The sequence below is a fragment of the Pseudonaja textilis genome, chromosome 2, assembly GCF_049901715.1.
Source record: "Pseudonaja textilis isolate UNSWEBS1 chromosome 2, rPseTex1.2, whole genome shotgun sequence".
Classification (NCBI taxonomy): Eukaryota; Metazoa; Chordata; class Lepidosauria; order Squamata; family Elapidae; genus Pseudonaja; species Pseudonaja textilis.
Window position 1 is genome coordinate 5,251,865 of NC_141991.1, and position 17,735 is coordinate 5,269,599.

A 17,735-nucleotide genomic window follows, 5' to 3' on the forward strand; every position below is an offset into this window, starting at 1 on the left:
ACTTCCAGAAATTAGCCTAACAATTTTCTGAAGCCAGCTGAGCTGGTAGCCACTACTACATCTTAAATCGGCTACAAGCAGCAAAAGTGCCTCTCTCAACCACATCATGTAACCAAGCAAAGCGCATTAGACGGTTGCTCTTGTCTACCTGCCCTGTGCTACAGGTAGTAGTCAATCTGCGATCCAAACTGGAGCCAGAATTTCCACCATGAGAATGTAAGAGTCATGGGGCTGGGAGGGACCTTAGAGGTCTTCTAGTCCAATCCCCTGCTCAAGGCAGGGGAGACCTTACGCCATCCCGGTCAAGTGGTTTTCCAGTACTGCAATGATGCGATCATAAACATACGATAAGTGATAAGTCAAGAATGGTAAATCGAGAAGTGCAACTAAGACGATTAAAGTCCTGGAGACTAAAACATATGAAGGACGGTTGCAGGATTTGGGTTTGGTAAAGAAAAGAAGGACCAGGGGTGACATGATAGCAGCCTTCCAGTATTTGAGGCGCTGCCACAGAGAGGAACAATGGGTCAACATGTTTTCCAAAGCACCAGAAAGAAACAATGGATGGAAACTCATCAAGGAGAGAAAAGCAACCTGGAATTGAGGAGAAACTTCCAAACAGTGAGGACAATTTAACCAGTGGAACAGCTTTGCCTTCAGAAGTTGTGGGTGCTTCATCGCTGGAGGTTGCTATGAAGAAACTGGACAGTCGCTTGTCTGAAATGGTATAGGGTCTGATACTTGAGCAGGGGCTGGACTAGAAAACCTCCAAGGTCCCATTCTATTCTATTCCTCTTCCTATTCTATTCCTACTCTATTCTATATTCGGTTCTTATTCCTAATCTATTCTATTCTTATTTCTATTCTATTCTATTTCTATTCCATTCCATCCCATTCCGATTCTATTCTACTATTCTATTCTGTATTGTATTGTATTGTATTCTATCCTATTCTATCCTATTCCTAGTCCATTCTATTCCTATTCCTGTTCTGTTCTGTTCTATTCTATTCCTATTCTATTCTGTTCTAGTCTTTCCTAATCCATTCTATTCCTATTCTATTCTATTCTATCCTATTCCTATTCTATTCTAGTGTTTCCTAGTCCATTCTATTCCTATTCTATTCTATTCTATTCTATTCCTATTCTATTCTAGTCATTCCTAGTCCATTCTATTCCTATTCTATTCTATCCTATTCCTATTCTATTCTAGTCTTTCCTAGTCCATTCTATTCCTATTCTATTCTATTCCTATTCTAGTCTTTCCTAGTCCATTCTATTCCTATTCCTATTCTGTTCTATCCTATCCTATCCTGTTCTGTTCTATTCTATCCTATTCCTATTCTAGTCTTTCCTAGTCCATTCTATTCCTATTCTATTCTATTCCTATTCTATTCTAGTCTTTCCTAGTCCATTCTATTCCTATTCTATTCTATCCTATTCCTATTCTATTCTAGTCTTTCCTAGTCCATTCTATTCCTATTCTATTCTATCCTATTCCTATTCTATTCTAGTCTTTCCTAGTCCATTCTATTCCTATTCTATTCTATCCTATTCCTATTCTATTCTATCCTATTCCTAGTCTATCCTAGTCTTTCCTAGTCCATTCTATTCCTATTCTATTCTATTCTGTTCTATTCTATTCTATCCTATTCCATTCTTTCCTAGTCCATTCTATTCCTATTCCTATTCTATTCTAGTCTTTCCTAGTCCATTCTATTCCTATTCTATTCTATCCTATTCCTATTCTATTCTAGTCTTTCCTAGTCCATTCTATTCCTATTCTATTCTATCCTATTCCTATTCTATTCTATTCTATTCCTATTCTATTCTAGTCTTTCCTAGTCCATTCTATTCCTATTCTATTCTATTCCTATTCTAGTCTTTCCTAGTCCATTCTATTCCTATTCTATTCTATTCCTATTCTATTCTAGTCTTTCCTAGTCCATTCTATTCCTATTCTATTCTTATTCTATTCTATTCTGTATTGTATTCTATCCTATTCTATTCCTAGTCTATTCTATAGTCTTTCCTAGTCCATTCTATTCCTATTCCTATTCTGTTCTATCCTATCCTATCCTGTTCTGTTCTATTCTATCCTATTCTATTCTAGTCTTTCCTAGTCCATTCTATTCCTATTCTATTCTATTCCTATTCTATTCTATTCTAGTCTTTCCTAGTCCATTCTATTCCTATTCTATTCTTTCCTAGTCCATTCTATTCCTATTCTATTCTATCCTATTCTATTCTAGTCTTTCCTAGTCCATTCTATTCCTATTCTATTCTATTCTATTCTATCCTATTCCTATTCTATTCTAGTCTTTCCTAGTCCACTCTATTCCTATTCTATTCTATTCCTATTCTATTCTAGTCTTTCCTAGTCCGTTCTATTCCTATTCCATTCTATTCCTATTCTATTCTAGTCTTTCCTAGTCCATTCTATTCCTATTCTATTCTATCCTATTCCTATTCTATTCTAGTCTTTCCTAGTCCATTCTATTCCTATTCTATTCTATCCTATTCCTATTCTATTCTAGTCTTTTCTAGTCCATTCTATTCCTATTCTATTCTATTCTATTCCTATTCTATTCCAGTCTTTCCTAGTCCATTCTATTCCTATTCCTATTCTATTCTGTATTGTATTCTATCCTATTCTATTCTATCCTATTCCTAGTCTATCCTAGTCTTTCCTAGTCCATTCTATTCCTATTCCTATTCTATTCTGTATTGTATTCTATCCTATTCTATTCTATCCTATTCCTAGTCTATCCTAGTCTTTCCTAGTCCATTCTATTCCTATTCCTATTCTATTCTGTTCTGTTCTATTCTATCCTATTCCATTCTTTCCTAGTCCATTCTATTCCTATTCCTATTCTATTCTATTCTATCCTATTCCTATTCTATTCTAGTCTTTCCTAGTCCATTCTATTCCTATTCTATTCCTATTCTATTCTGTATTGTATTCTATCCTATTCTATTCCTAGTCTATTCTAGTCTTTCCTAGTCCATTCTATTCCTATTCCTATTCTATCCTATCCTATTCTGTTCTGTTCTATCCTATCCTATTCCATTCTTTCCTAGTCCATTCTATTCCTTTTCCTATTATATTCTGTTCTGTTCTATTCTATCCTATTCCTATTCTATTCTAGTCTTTTCTAGTCCATTCTATTCCTATTCCTATTCTATTCTGTTTTGTTCTATTCTATCCTATTCCTATTCTATTCTAGTCTTTCCTAGTCCATTCTATTCCTATTCCTATTCTATTCTATTCTGTTTTGTTCTATTCTATCCTATCCTATCCCTATTCTATTCTAGTCTTTCCTAGTCCATTCTATTCCTATTCTATTCTGTTCTATTCTATTCCTATTCTATTCTAGTCTTTCCTAGTCCATTCTATTCCTATTCTATTCTGTTTTGTTCTATTCTATTCCTATCATATTCCTATCCTATTCCTATGCCATTCCTATTCCTATTCCTATTCTTCTTAAATCACATGGTCACAGCACCCTGCAACCACCCTGCAACCGGTTGTAAATATGAGCATTACATGACAGAGGGTGGATGAGCACAGCACAAAACATCCTGGGCTGTTCCCTGCTACCACTAGATGACATCGCTTGTGGCTCACTGCCTTAGAAGAGTGAGGAAAGTCCTCAGGGACGACTCACACCCCGGTCAGCACTTCTTCACCCTCCTGCCATCAGTTAGGAGATAGAGCAGCATCGCCAGCCGCACCAACAGGCTGAAGAACAGGTTCTACCCGTGCAGCTGTCAGACTTCTGAACAGAATAACTTCATGTCAACATAGTACGACAGACTTGCGGGGCTGGCGTGTTGTGCCACAACGTCACGGAGTGTAATAAGATTGGGACTTGGTTAGGGAATTCTGTCCTCACCGTGAGTTGTGTTGGTGGCGGGGAGGATGCACGAAGGGAGGCTTAGCCAATCTCATTGTACGCACATTGCACTCTGACAATAAAGGTAGTTAATAATGAGCAGGTTGCCCAGGTAATAATGAGCAGGTTGCACGTGCCACTGCAAGAGTGGTAAAACAGTCCAAGTGCAAGAACAGGTTACATCACTCACTTTTTTTTCTGAGTCTGTCGTATCTTCAGCCATTCAGTGAACAGTTGTAACTTGAGGATTATCTGCATTCATTGGAAGGCTCCCCATTATCACATATTCATGAACAAAAGACTTTTCCTATCCAGGGGAGATTCATAAATGTCTTTAGGATCAGTTCAGGATGGAGCGGGGTGATATGGGGATTTATTTCTGCACGGTTGAAACTTGTCCTCTTTGGAATCATTATTTCTGCCTTTGTTTTTGTTTTTAATTGAAGCAATGAACAAAAAATAAAACAAGCACGCACAGAGGCACTGAGCTGACAAAAAAATAGGACATAAATGCAACTGAAAATCAAAGCTAATGCTTAACAGATAAATTGATACCTTTTTAAGATATACAAACATCTATTTGTGAATATCTAAAGGATAAAATATAAATACAAAAATTTTAAACACTCATACTCAGTATTTTTAGCCAAAAGATATTTCTATATGCAAAGGTTTTCTACTTATTTGGAAAAATGTTGTTAATATAGCTAAAAATTCTGAATAAACAGATATACAAATCTTCAAAACTCTTTACTGTTGCATTTGTTAATCTGTGGCAATTTCCCACCCTTCTAAATATTGCCAATAACATCCACCCACCCTTTAAAACTTAAACTCTTTGATTTCCATACTTTTGTGATAACATATCTAACAATAACAGACACTTTGCATTAATGTTTATTAGGGAAAATAAAATATAGACCAAATAGTTGAATTAATTACAGAAAACTTGATTCCCCCCCCCCCGATTTAAAATTCCCAAGACTCTCTAGAGATTCTAGAAAATTCATCTTAACAAGCAATAATTTTCTGAAACAATTAAACTTCTGAATTAAAAAGGAGGAAATGTAGCAAATGGTCAATTTTAAATCCTGAATCACCACCTCATTTTTTTCTGAAGGTTTGAAAAAAACACTGATTGATGTAGGAATATATACAGCACTTTTAATTTCAAATTACTGTAAGTAGACTATCTACATTTCATCAAATCTTGTATGGAATCTCTGATGATTATTCCCTAGTTTCGGTTATTTCCAGATGTTTACGTATGTTCACAATGAAGTCTCTCTCTCAGTTGAGTTTGTCTGTGAGATTCTCAGTCATCCAGCTCATGGTTTCTCTTCAAAACAGACAAAGATGAAGAAGTTTTGTCAACTCGTAAAGCATTCCTGGCTTGCTCTCGAGTTGCCATAAGAAAGATTGGGGAAAGATCTGATGGAGCAATTGGGTTGCTATGACCAGAAGCACATTCACATACCTATCTACAGATTGTGCCTCAGGTTACCAGAGCCAGCAGGAGAGACGTGTTATCTACAGCCCACGAAAGTGCTCTCTTGGAGAATGTGATTTATGACACACCTTGGGCGGAGTGGGGAAACGGGGTCCATAGGTGGGCAGTAAATTACGTAGGGCAGAGCCGACTGCACTTAGGAAAAGTGCTGACGTGTTGCTCCTAATGAATAATTCGATTTCTTTTGAACCTTGGCTCGAGGCTCATGAATTAATTAGGGCATCCGTCGGAACCCTGACAGCTTGGATGAGAAGCAAAATGCCTTCAAAAGAAAAACCAAGAAAGTCCAGTTGCCTCCTGAAAAAGCACCTGTCATGCCCCTGGTGGAGACTGACTCTGAGGGAGAGGAGGAACAGCCGACAGAGAGTATAAGTGTGGCTCCGGAGGTTGTGAAGGAGGCTGGGGAAGGGCAGAGTCCGGACCCAGGCCCATCCCCTCTCCATCCTAGGGCATGCAGGGAGGAGAGGATAAGGGAGAGACGTGGTCTACTGGAGAGGAGAGGGCCTTGATCCTCTTTATGGGCTGCAGCTGTAACAAGAGGATGGACATGTATACAGACGAGCACTGGAAACAAAGCCTAGAAATATCTGTAGTTTATTTATTTATTTATTTATTTATTTTATTTGTCAATTGTTTACGAGATAAGTAAAAGTGTATACATAATTATGAATACATGAAATGAGTACATATAAGAAAAATAAAAGAAAAATAAAAGAAACAATAGGACAGGGACGGTGGGCACGTTGGTGCGCTTATGCACGCCCCCTACAGACCTCTTAGGAAAGGGGTGAGGTCAATAGTAGACAGTCTAAGGTTAAAGTTTTTGGGGTTTGGGGAAGAAACTACAGAGTCGGGTAGAGTATTCCAGACATTGACCACTCTGTTGCTAAAGTCGTATTTCCTGCAATCAAGCTTGGTGCGGTTAACCTTGAGTTTGTATCTGTTGTGTGCTCTTGTGTTGTTATGGTTGAAGCTGAAGTATTCATTGACAGGTAGGACATTGCAATGTATGATTTTATATACTATACTTAGATCGGATTGAAGGCGGCATAGTTCTAGGTTTTCTACGTCTAGAATTTCAAGTCTGGTGGCATAAGGTATTCTACAATGAGCAGAGGAGTGAGAACTCTTCTTGTGAAATATTTCTGGACTTTCTCAATTGTGCTAATATCAGATACGTAATGTGGGTTCCAGACTGATGAGCTGTATTCGAGTATTGGTCTGGCAAATGTTTTGTATGCTCTAGTTAGTAGTGTGATATTACCAGAGAAAAAGCTACGTAAGATTAGGTTAACAACTCTTAATGCCTTTTTGGCTATGTAGTTGCAGTGGGCACTAGCACTTAGATCATTAGAGATCTATTCCAAGGTCCTTCACAGAGCTTGGATCATCAACAAGGTCTTGACTATTCAGCTTGTATTTTATTTTCGGATTTTTTTTGCCAATATGTAAGACAGAGCATTTATTTGTTGAGATTTGAAGTTGCCATTTGTTCCTCTCTGAGTTTGGCGTCCTTCCCAGTGTGTGTTCTGTTATCTGTGGATGTCCTCCAGCCCTTATCTTGCCTGGTTTGTGTTGGTTTTTTCCCCCTCCTTCTTGTAACTTCTTGTGTGAGAGTTTTTTGTCTTCCGTCAAGGATATTTGGAGCTTGGAAGCAAAGTAAAGGAATAAAAGGGGCTTCATCTGTTTTTTGTGACTGTGTTTATTTGGTATCCCACCCGGGGTCATCACAGCATCTTTGGGACAACCATGACTTGGATGACTGAGAATCTCTACCAGCCTGTTGTCAGTCGAGTTACGGTACCTCTCCTGCTAAGAACATTGATAGGGTCTCTTTCCGGTATGAGTTTTTTGATGGCTCTTCAGATTTCCTGCTTGCCGAAAACACTTCCCGCACTGTGAACATTTATAGGGTTTCTCTCCAGTGTGAATCATCTGATGTCTCTTCAAGTTAATTCCCGTACTGAAGCACCTCCCGCACTGTGAACATTCGTAGGGTTTTTCCCCGGTGTGAAATCTTTGGTGGGTCTTCAGATATCCTGACTGACTGAAGTATTTATCACAGTGGGAACATTTGTAAGGTTTCTCTCCCGTGTGAAATCTCTGGTGGGTCTTCAGATATCCCGCCTGCCTGAAATATTTCCCACACTGAGAACATTTGTAAGGTTTCTCCCCGGTATGAAATCTTTGGTGGGTCTTCAGACATCCAGCCTGGCTGAAGCACTTCCCACACTGAAAACACTTGTATGGCTTTTCTCCTGTGTGACTTCTCTGGTGTAATTTCAGGTTCCTTCTTGTACTTAAGCATTTCCCACACTGAGAGCATTCGTACTGTCTATTTCCTGTTGGACACGTTGGAATTCGCCTCAGCGAGTCCGCGTGGCTAACATTTGTTTCGTATTCAGAAGACTGTCGGGGTTTTTCGTTCTGACAGGGACTTTCTTTCCCACGTTCAAGGAATGTGTGCAATTTCTCACTGGTTTGGGCTTTCTCCGGTAACCTAAATGAGGGACTAGGCCGGATATTTTCTTCCGAATTGGGACGTTCTTCATAATCCTCGCTGGAATGGATCACATTGCGTTCTACTCGATAGCGGTACCTTCTGCCGTATTTGGAGAACACCGGCATTTCTTCCTTACTGGACTTACTGGTGTTTGGGATAAGGGATTCTGCACGTTCATTTTTTCTCTCCTCTCTTTTTGTCCTCTGCTGGTTTTCAGACTCAGCTCCTTCCCCCTGCATTTCTGCAATCTCTTCATTCTTCCTGTAGTTTGTCTGTGGAGTTATTTTGTATTTTTCTTCCGGTGCATTTTTTCCATAAGGTGAATTCTCTTCATTAATCTCGAAGTCTATTATATCATCTGCAGAAAAAGACAAGAGACATTTTAACCCAGGGGTCGCCAACCTTTTGGACCTCAGGGACCACCAAACTCATAATTTTAAATCCCAGGGACCATTACTATTAATTTTGACTGAGGGTGGCTTGCTGTCATTGGTGGGAAAGAGAGAGAGAGAGAGATCTGATCTAACTTCTCTCTCTCTCTCTCTCTCTCACACACACACACACACACACACACACAAGCACACAGAGGCAGGGGTGGGATTAAATTTCTTAACTGGTTATGTGGGCGTGGCCTAATTTGTGGGTGTGGCTTGGTGTCATGTGACTGGCTGGGCATGGCTTGTATGTAAATATTATCAGTATCTATGTAAATATTGATTTATTTTTTTTTATAAAAAAGAGCAACTTTTACCCAAAATCAGACAAAGCAGGCAGGCAGATTGAGTTGCTCACAGAATCATTCAGAGATCTATCTATCTGCCATAGGCTACCCGAGTCTGTCACATAAAATCTGCTAGCAAGCTTCTGAATTTTGATCACATGACCATGGGGATATTGCAATGGTTGTAAGTGTGGAAAAGGGTCATAAGTCAATTCTGACGGGGTGCAAGGTTGACTCAGCTTCCTGCATCCTTCTGAGGTCTGTAAAATGAGGACAGGGGAAGGAAAGGGAAAAGGAAAGGTTGTTTCCGCAGAATGTTACCCTTCTCTATCTCATCGTTTTCTCTATTCGTAGCTTCCAGAGGTTTTTCTTCGGTGTGTAAGAAATCCATCCGCTCTTCCGTTAAGGAACCCTGAAAAAATGAGGATGCTGCAGTTTCAGAGAGAAAGGACTGATTTTACAGACACAAAAATAAAAATCTCACCCGTTCTCTATTACACAAGCCCTGTTACACGTAGGCACGGCAAGGAGATCAGGCCCCACTCAGGCAACACTGTGGGCAGGTAAGAGTCACAAAGCACTCACAGCCCTATTTGTGCCCCTCCCACAAACATTGTGAGTTCGAACAGTCAGCAAATGAACAGTCAGACGTCGAGGGCTATATAATACGGTACAGGCAATCCTCAACTTACAACCACAACTGAGTCCAAACTTTATGTTGCTAAGTGTGAAATTCGTTCAGTGAGTTTTGACCCCCATTCAGCAACCTTCCTTGGCACATTTCTTAAGGGAATCATTGCAGTGGTTAAAAGTGGCAACGCGTTGTTGTTTAGTGAACCTGGTTTCCCCAGTGACTTTCCTTAAACATGAGTGATTTGCCAAGTGTCCAAATTTATAAAAGGGTTGTGATGACCTGGGGGCGTGACACAAAAATCACCAAGTCACAAAAATAGAAGAAAGTCCCTTTCATGCCTCCAACTTGGCCCCAGTGTCCAATTATCCTCGACTGGATATCAAACTCTTAAAGAAAACAGTTTACGGAGGAAGTAAATGCAGTTTGCACCCAAAGTAAAGTTAATTCGAAATAAAAAAATCCAACACAAACCACACTGAAGGAATCCCTATGGCAGGCAAGGATGGTTAATGGCAGACTTCTACCAGAAAAACGCAGCAACCATCGTTGGGAGGAATCCAAAACACAGATAACCTCTGATAAGAACGCATGCTTTGCTTCCAGCAACTTTGCCATGCGCAGTTTGTCCTTTTAACCAGTCCTCCCAGCTGCAGCCCATGAAGGGGATCAGGGCCACTTCCTCCCCCGTAGACCACACCACTCACGTTTCTCCCTTATCCGCTCCTCCCTGCATGCCCTAGGATGAAGAGATGGGCGGGCCTGGGTCTTCCTCTGACTACCCAGCCAGCCTGTGCCCATCCACAGTTTCCTCCACAACCACCGGAGCCACACTCCCACTTCCTGTCAGCTGTTCCATCTCTCCCTCGGAGTCAGATTCCAACAGGAGCGTGACAAGGATAGAATAACCGAGTTGGAAGGGACCCGGGAGGTCTTCAAGCCCAACCCCCTGCTCAGGCAGGAAACCCTACACTTGTGATGGTGAACCTATGGCATGCGAGCCGTCACCTCAGGGTAGTTCCACTGCGCATGTGCTCATGCCTCCCGCCAGCCAGCTGATTGTTGGGTATCTGCCGCACATGCATGGGGGCAGGGCGCATGCAGGAGACATGTGCACATGCGCAGGGGAGGGGGTGGGATTCAAAATTTTTAACAACCTGTTCTGTGGGTGTGGCTTAGTTGGTGGGCGTGGCTTGGTGGTCACGTTATTGGCTGGGCATGGCCAATTCAATATCACTCACATCGAGGCACGCATCTCCTTGCCTGGCCTCTCATGACTGTGGGGATGCTGCAACACTCGTAAGTGTGAAAAATGGTCATAAGTCACTTTTTTCAGTGCCATTGTAACTTTGAATGGTCACTCCACACAAGCAAAGGACCAGCAAAGGAGGGGGAAAAATTCCAGAGACGTTCCTGAAAGTCTAGTCCTGCCAAGAATGTAATAAGGGTTAACGGAGAAGCAGTTTCTGTAAGCAACACCAGAATGTTTCCTTCCTGCCTTCCTTACAGGATTAGGCCAGTAATTTCTTCTAACCAAAACTGCTTGGAATGTTAATAACCGGTTCTAGCGAATAGGTGCGAACCTGTAGAATCCCACCCCTGGGCAGGAGAGGTCACATGTGCATGCGCAGGGGGGGCGTGCACATGGCTAGGGAAGCACGGGATCGCACGCATGTGTAGGGGAGTGGGGAAGCACAAGGGGGAAGTTCACGCATGCACAAAGAGGGCGGGGGAGTGCATGCGTGCATCGCATTATGGGTGCAGGCATGGATGCATGCACTTTCGCCCCGCAGCGACGAAAAGGTTAGCCATCACTGCCTTGTACAATTTCAGACAAACGGTTTTTCAATCTCTTGTTTAAAAATTTCCAGTGTTTTGATTATGTGACCTTGGAGGATGGCTTGCAACGGTCATAAGTGTGAGAAATAAGTGACTATTTTCAGCATCATTGTAACCAGGGGTGGGATTCTAAAATTCCAGCAACTGGTTCACTGCCCAGTTGCTGAGTGGACATGGTGGGCGTGTCCTACCCGGACTTCCGGGAGGGCAGTTTTTCACCTTCCCCAGGTTCCGGAGGCTTCCCTTGGGCCTCTGGGAGGACAAAAATGGCTGCTGTGGTTCTCCGGCAGCAGGTGCGGATGGCTGAGGTCTCGGAGAGTGAGGACTCAGATGAGGGGCCTGCATGTGATACAGGGATGGGGCCAGGACCATCAGGGAGTAAAATGCTGCCTTAGGAGCTTGTGGAGGCTGGCAGCAGTGATGAAGATGACCCCGAGGAGCCTGTGCCCAGTGCATGCACACAGGGAAGAAGAAAAGAGCAGCTGCAGAAGCATGGGAGACTCAGGAGTAAGGCTGCAAGGTAATGGCCCCTCCCTTAAGAGATAAAAGCCAGCTGAGAAACCGGAGTTCTTTGCAGGAAGCAAAGAAGTTTTTGCACCCAAGCCTTGCGGACGTTCAGATTCTCTTCAGTTTGTGTTTGGAGACTCTTAGTGCTTGAAATATTTCTGGGCAACTTTATCTAGTGTTCTTGGCAGCCTTGCACAACCTTGGCAAGGCTCATTCTTATCAGAGACAATTAGTTTGAAACAGCCTTTTAACCGGGAAGGAACGGAATTCGTAAAGAATCATTAAAAGGTTTTGCTGTTTCCTCTGTTTTGTGTTTGTTTCCTTGGAACAAGGTTTGGGTCAGAACAACGGCCTCCACTGGGCTCCGGAAGCTGGAAACAAGCCCATTTTGCGACTTGCGGTATTTCCGGGAGGGCGTTTTCCCCCCTCCCAGACCCTCCACGCGGACCTTGTACTTACCTGCATGAAAAATGGGCTGCGTGGATGCTCCTGAGATGGGAGGGGAGGAATGGGCAGGGCCAGCTGGTCAGTTTAAATACCGGTTTGGGGAATCCGATGCAAATTTAACATCCGGTTCGCCCAAACCGGTCCGAACCAGTAGAATCGCATCCCCTGAGAGTAACTTTGAATGGTCACTAAATGAACTGTTGTAAGTCAAGGACTACCTGAACACAGTACAAATGCAGTAAGCTGGCAACTGAAAATGGTGCACACTTTAATAGAAACCTTCCAAGTTAATTCTTAAAACTTCACCTGCCACGATCCTGAGCTGGTCTGTTCCTGGCTCCGAAGGAAGTCCTCCACCAGGGCCACCGCCTGGGAACATGACTCCGGCCTCCTGGCTTGGATCCAGCTCCGCAGCTCCGGTGGGAGGCTGGCCAGGAACTGCTCCAGGATCAGCAGCTCCAGGATCTGCTCCTTGGTGCGTCTCTCCGGCCTCAACCATTGGCGACAAAGCTCCTGGAGTTGGCTGTGGATCCTCCGGGGATCTGCCACCTCCTGGCAGCAGAACTGCCGAAAATGCTGGCGTTGCATCTCCATCCTCAGGGCTTCCCCTCGCAAGATGGCCGCCTTGACTTTCCCATAATCCTCTTGGTCTCGGTCTTCCAGGGTTTGGAAGGCCTCTTCCGCTCCTCCGCTCAGAGCCGGCCGGAGATGGGCCGTCCATTCTCCTCCGGGCCACCGGCAGGCTGTGGCCACCTGCTCAAAGGAGGCCAGGAAGGCCTTGGGGTCTTCCCAGGGGGAGGCCTCTGACATCATCACGGGGTTTCCACCTCTTCCGGGATGGAGCGTCCTCAGGAACTCCTGCCACTGGGCCTCCCAGCGCTGTTGTCTCTCTGTGCAAGATTCCCCTTTGTTCTTGGGGGATGCTGCCTGTCCTGGCTGCCTGATCCTGCCTTCCAACGGAAGAGGGGTGGTGACTTTTCCGGATCCTTCAGGTTCCACTTCCAATTTGGGCTCCACCGAAATGGCCTCCTTCATTGCTTTCATTCCCAACGGAAGACTTCAGGGTGGACCTAACCCTTCAAAAAATGGAATAGAATAGAATAGAAAATAAGAATAAGAATAGAATTGAATAGAATAGAATAGAATAGAAAATTAGAATAGAATAGAAAATATGAATAAGAATAGAAGAATAGAAAATTAGAATAGAATAGGAAATTAGAATAGAAAATTAGAATAGAATAGAAAATAAGAATACGAATAGAATAGAATAGAATAGAAAATAAGAATAGAATAGAATAGAATAGAAAATAAGAATGCTAATGAATAGAATAGAATAGAAAAGAATAGAATAGAATAGAAAAGAAAAGAATAGAATAGAAAATAAGAATGCTAATGAATAGAATAGAATAGAACAGAATAGAAAATAAGAATAGAATAGAAAATTAGAATAGAATATAGAATAGAATAGGAATAGAATAGAATAGAATAGAATAGAATACACAATAGAATAGAATAGAAAATATAGCATAGCATAGCACAGCAGAGAATAGAAAATAGAGAATAGAATAGAAAATACAGAATAGCATAGAACAGAATAGAAAATTAGAATAAGAACAGAATAGAATAGAAAATAAGAATAAGAATAGGATAGAAAATTAGAATAGAAGAATAAGAATACAATAGAAGAATAAGAATAGAATACAGAATAGAATAGAATAGAATAGAATAGAATAGAATAGAATAGAATAGAATAGAATAGAATAGAATAGAATAGAATAGAATAGAATAGAATAGAATAGAATAGAATAGAATTCTTTATTGGCCAAGTATGATTGGACACACAAGGGATTTGTCTTTGCTGCACATGCTCTCAGGGTACATAAGAAAAAAAAATAGATTCATCAAGAATCATACGATATAACACTTAGTGATAGTCATAGATCGCTAACAAGCAATCAAATCATACTAGGAAACAAAGGTTCACAATTATCCATTCACAATTTTGTAGGATTTTAATCTCTTAGCCCAAGGAGCCATCGTACAGGTAATCCTCGTTTTACAGCCACAATTGAGCCCCGAAATTTAGGTCACTAAGTGAGAAATTTATAAAGTGAGTTTCCCCCCCTTGTGACTTTTATTGCCGTGTTTGTGAAGGGGATCGCTGCCGTTGTTAAATTGGTCACACAGCTGTTAAGTGAATCTGGTTCCCCCTTTGCCTTGGCTTGTCCCCAGGTCGTAAAAGGGGATCCCCTGATCCTGGGACACTGCAACCGTCATAAATAAGAGTCACTTGTCAAGCATCTGAATGTAAATCACATTCAAAGGTGCCTGAACACTTTCGTAAGTGTGAAAAACGGCCACAAGTCACATTTTTCAGTGCTTCCTGTTGTAACTTTGGACGGCCACTAAGTGAACTCTTGTAAATCGAGGACCATCTGTGATCTAGGGGTGACAGGATTAGGCACTGCAGAGATCCAGAAATCTCCCCACGGGATCACTGAAGATCCCCTAAAGAACTTGGCCCTCAGCTACTTCAGAAACATGAATTGCCGTGTCTTGTGAAAAAATGGTCGTAATAACTCCCTTGCATTGTAACGTTCAACTGTCACTAAATGAACTGCTGCAGGTCGAGGATTAGGTAGTTTTATTCCTCCCAGAAGGTCTTCTCAACTTCCCAGCCATCTAAATCAGGTCTCCCATCCAAATCCAAACCCACCTGGGTCCTGCTTAGCTTTACCAACAGAGCTACTACCCACTCGCCACTCTCAGCCTGGCAAGCCCGCAGGGAAAAACTGGACCACCCGGCCCCTATTGGGAGAGAGGGCAGAGAGGCTCCAAACCCCCCCCCCATCCCACCCCGAGCCCATCATCATCATCATTATCATCCCCGTGGGCGATCGGCCCTCGGCCGTGGCTTATGGGCAGAGTGACCCGTCCCAAATCTCCAACCGGGAAGCTGGCAGGGGGGACTGGAACGCACCTGTCCGGTGCCCAGCAGCGGCCTCGCGGGCACAAGGGCGAAGAGGGCTCCGGTTAAGGGCCTCCTTCTCCACCCGCAGCCCACCCCGGAGCGATGGAGATCAGCCGGCGGAGGTTCAGGGCTGGCCGGGGAGGACGATCGCCGGACGCCTCGGAAGACTCCCGCAACAAGGAGAAAGCGCGGGGGGAAAGGATCGCGGGAGGCATCCGCTGCTCGGCTTCCTTCTCGGGGCGGATCGCGACGCTTCGCTTCGGCCTTGTTCTCCTCGGGTTCCGGGGCGGACCCGCCGAGGCCCTTTTTTTTCGTGGTTTTGTTTTTTTCTGCCCGTGGCTGGCTCGCCCCCTCCTGGGCGCCGCCGGCCCGTGGAGCCTCGGATCGGGCTGGATCGGGCTGGATCCCGACGGCTTTCCCGGCGACGGGCCGTTGCACTCCAGGAGTTGATCCGCAGCAAACCTTCCCGTGTCCGAGGGATGCAATCCGAGGGGTACAATCCAGATCAAGGGAGATACCACTCTGTCAAGCCTTAGGAAGACCGCACCTAAGAGTACAAGCGTCCGGTTTTTTGGTCACCACATTAACCAAGATGTTGACTCGCGGTGGTGGGATTCAAAAAAATGTTTTTTAGTGCCGCTTCTGTGGGGGTGGCAGGGGAAGGATACTGCAAAATCCCCATTCCCTCCCCACCCCACTAACCTGCTTTCCAGCTCCGTTCTCCTGTGCAGGGCAACCAAAGAAGACCCAGCCGACTGGGGAGGCAGAGAAGAGATGGGGGCGGGGCCAGTCAGAGGTGGGATTTACAGGTTCTCCAGAACTGGTCAGAACCTGCTGAATGCCCACCTCTGCTTCAGACCGGTGGTGGTATTCAATTTTTTTTACTACTGGTTCTGTGGGTTTGGCTTGGTGGGCAAGGTGTGGCTTGGTGGATGTGGCAGGGGAAGGATACTGCAAAATCTCCATTCCCTCCGCACCTCACTAACCTGCTTTCCAGCTCCTTTCTCCTCTGCAGGGCAACCAAAGAAGACCCAGCCAATCAGCTGGGACTGGGGAGGCAGAGAATAGATGGGTACACGGCCAGTCAGAGGTGGGATTTGCCAGTTCCCTGAACTGGTCAGAACCTGCTGAATGTCCACCTTTGCTTCAGACCGGTGGTGGTATTCAAATATTTTTACTACCAGTTCTGTGGGTGTGGCTTGGTGGGCATGGCAGGGGAAGGGTACTGTGAAATCTCCATTACCACCCCAGTCCTGGGGAAGGTATAAAATCCCATTCCTCCCACCCACTAACCTGCTTTCCAGCTCCTTTCTCCTGTGCAGGACAACCAAAGAAGACCCAGCTGACTGGGGAGGCAGAGAATAGATGGGGGCGAGGCCAGTCAGAGGTGGGATTTACTGGTTCTCCAGAACTGGTCAGAACCTGCTGAATATCACCTCTGATGTTGAGACTCTAGGAAAAAGTGCAGAGAAGAGCAACCAGGATGATTAGGGGACTGGAGGCTAAAACATATGAAGGATGGTTGCAGGAACTGGGCTTGGCTAGTCTAGGGAAGAGAAGGACCAGGGGAGACAGGATAGCGGCCTTCCAATATTTGAGGGGCTGCCACAAAGAAAGGGGTCAAGCTATTTTCCAAAGTGCCTGTAGGCCAGACGAGGAATAATGGATGGAAACTGATCAAGGAGAGATTCAACTTAGATATAAGAAGAAATTTTCTGACAGTGAGAACAATCCACCAATGGAACAGCTTTGCCCTCAGAAGTTGTGGGAGTTTCATCACTTGAGATTTTCAAGAAGAGATTGGACTCCCATCTGTCAGAAATGGTGTAGGGTCTCCTGCTTGGGCGGCGGGTTGGACTAGATGACCTACAAGGTCCCTTCCAACTCTGATTATCTGTTAAAACACTTTTTGACAATGAGAACCATCAACCAATGGAACAGTTTTGCCTTCAGAAGTTATGGGAGCTTCCTCATTTGAGACTTTCAAGAAGAGACTGGACTGCCATTTTGCTGCGAGTGGGGTTGGACTAGATGACCTACAGAATATCTTCCAACTCTGTAATCTTGTGTCCTTTAGATATAAAGAATAGTTGCAGGAATTGGGTATGTCTAGTCTATTTTTTTTTTAAAAAAGGACTAGGGGTGACATGATTAGCACTGTTCCAATATTTGAGGGGTTGTGTGATGATGACCCGGGCGTGGCACAAAAGCAACAAGGTCACAAAAGTAAGTAAAGTCCCTTTAATACCTCCAACTTGGCCCCCCAATGTTCAGTTATCATTGGCTGGAGAAAAAAACATTCCCAAGAACAGTTTTTAAAGGGAAGAAATTCAGTCAGAACGCAAAGTAAATATAGATTATAAATGAAAACCAACACAAACCACGCTGCAGCAATTAACGAGACAGGGCAAGATAAGGAATTGCAGACTTCAAAAGATAACAAAACACAGAGTTGTCAGAACCCAGGTATGGCTTGACAAAGATAATGCACGCTTTGCTTCAGCAAGGTTCTGTGCGTAATCACCCTCTTTATCCTGTTTTCCCAGCTGCAGCCCATGAAGGGGATCAGGGCCCTTTCCTCTCCCGTAAGACAAGTTGGTCCCTTCTCGGTTCCTCCCTGCATGCCCTAGGATGAAGAGGGGATGGCCCTGGGTCTTCCTCTGAATGCCCAGCCGGACTGTGCTCTTCCCCAGTTTCCTCCGGAGCCACCGG

The 17,735-nt window shown here is 43.8% G+C and overlaps 1 protein-coding gene across 1 annotated transcript in view; it reads right to left on the reverse strand.

The window, feature by feature from the left end:
* Positions 1-7,088: 7,088 nt before the first annotated feature.
* The window catches only part of LOC113450235 (uncharacterized), a 32,363-nt gene continuing 21,716 nt past the window's right edge, over positions 7,089-17,735 (reverse strand). Inside the window, exons 8-11 of the mRNA XM_087923039.1 lie at positions 15,033-15,545; positions 12,359-13,111; positions 8,950-9,040; positions 7,089-8,265 (exon numbers count right to left, since the gene is read on the reverse strand). Of these exons, the coding sequence (XP_087779165.1) occupies positions 7,217-8,265; positions 8,950-9,040; positions 12,359-13,111; positions 15,033-15,545 (2,406 nt within the window). The 3' untranslated portion in view covers positions 7,089-7,216. The remainder of the gene's footprint in view (positions 8,266-8,949; positions 9,041-12,358; positions 13,112-15,032; positions 15,546-17,735) is intronic.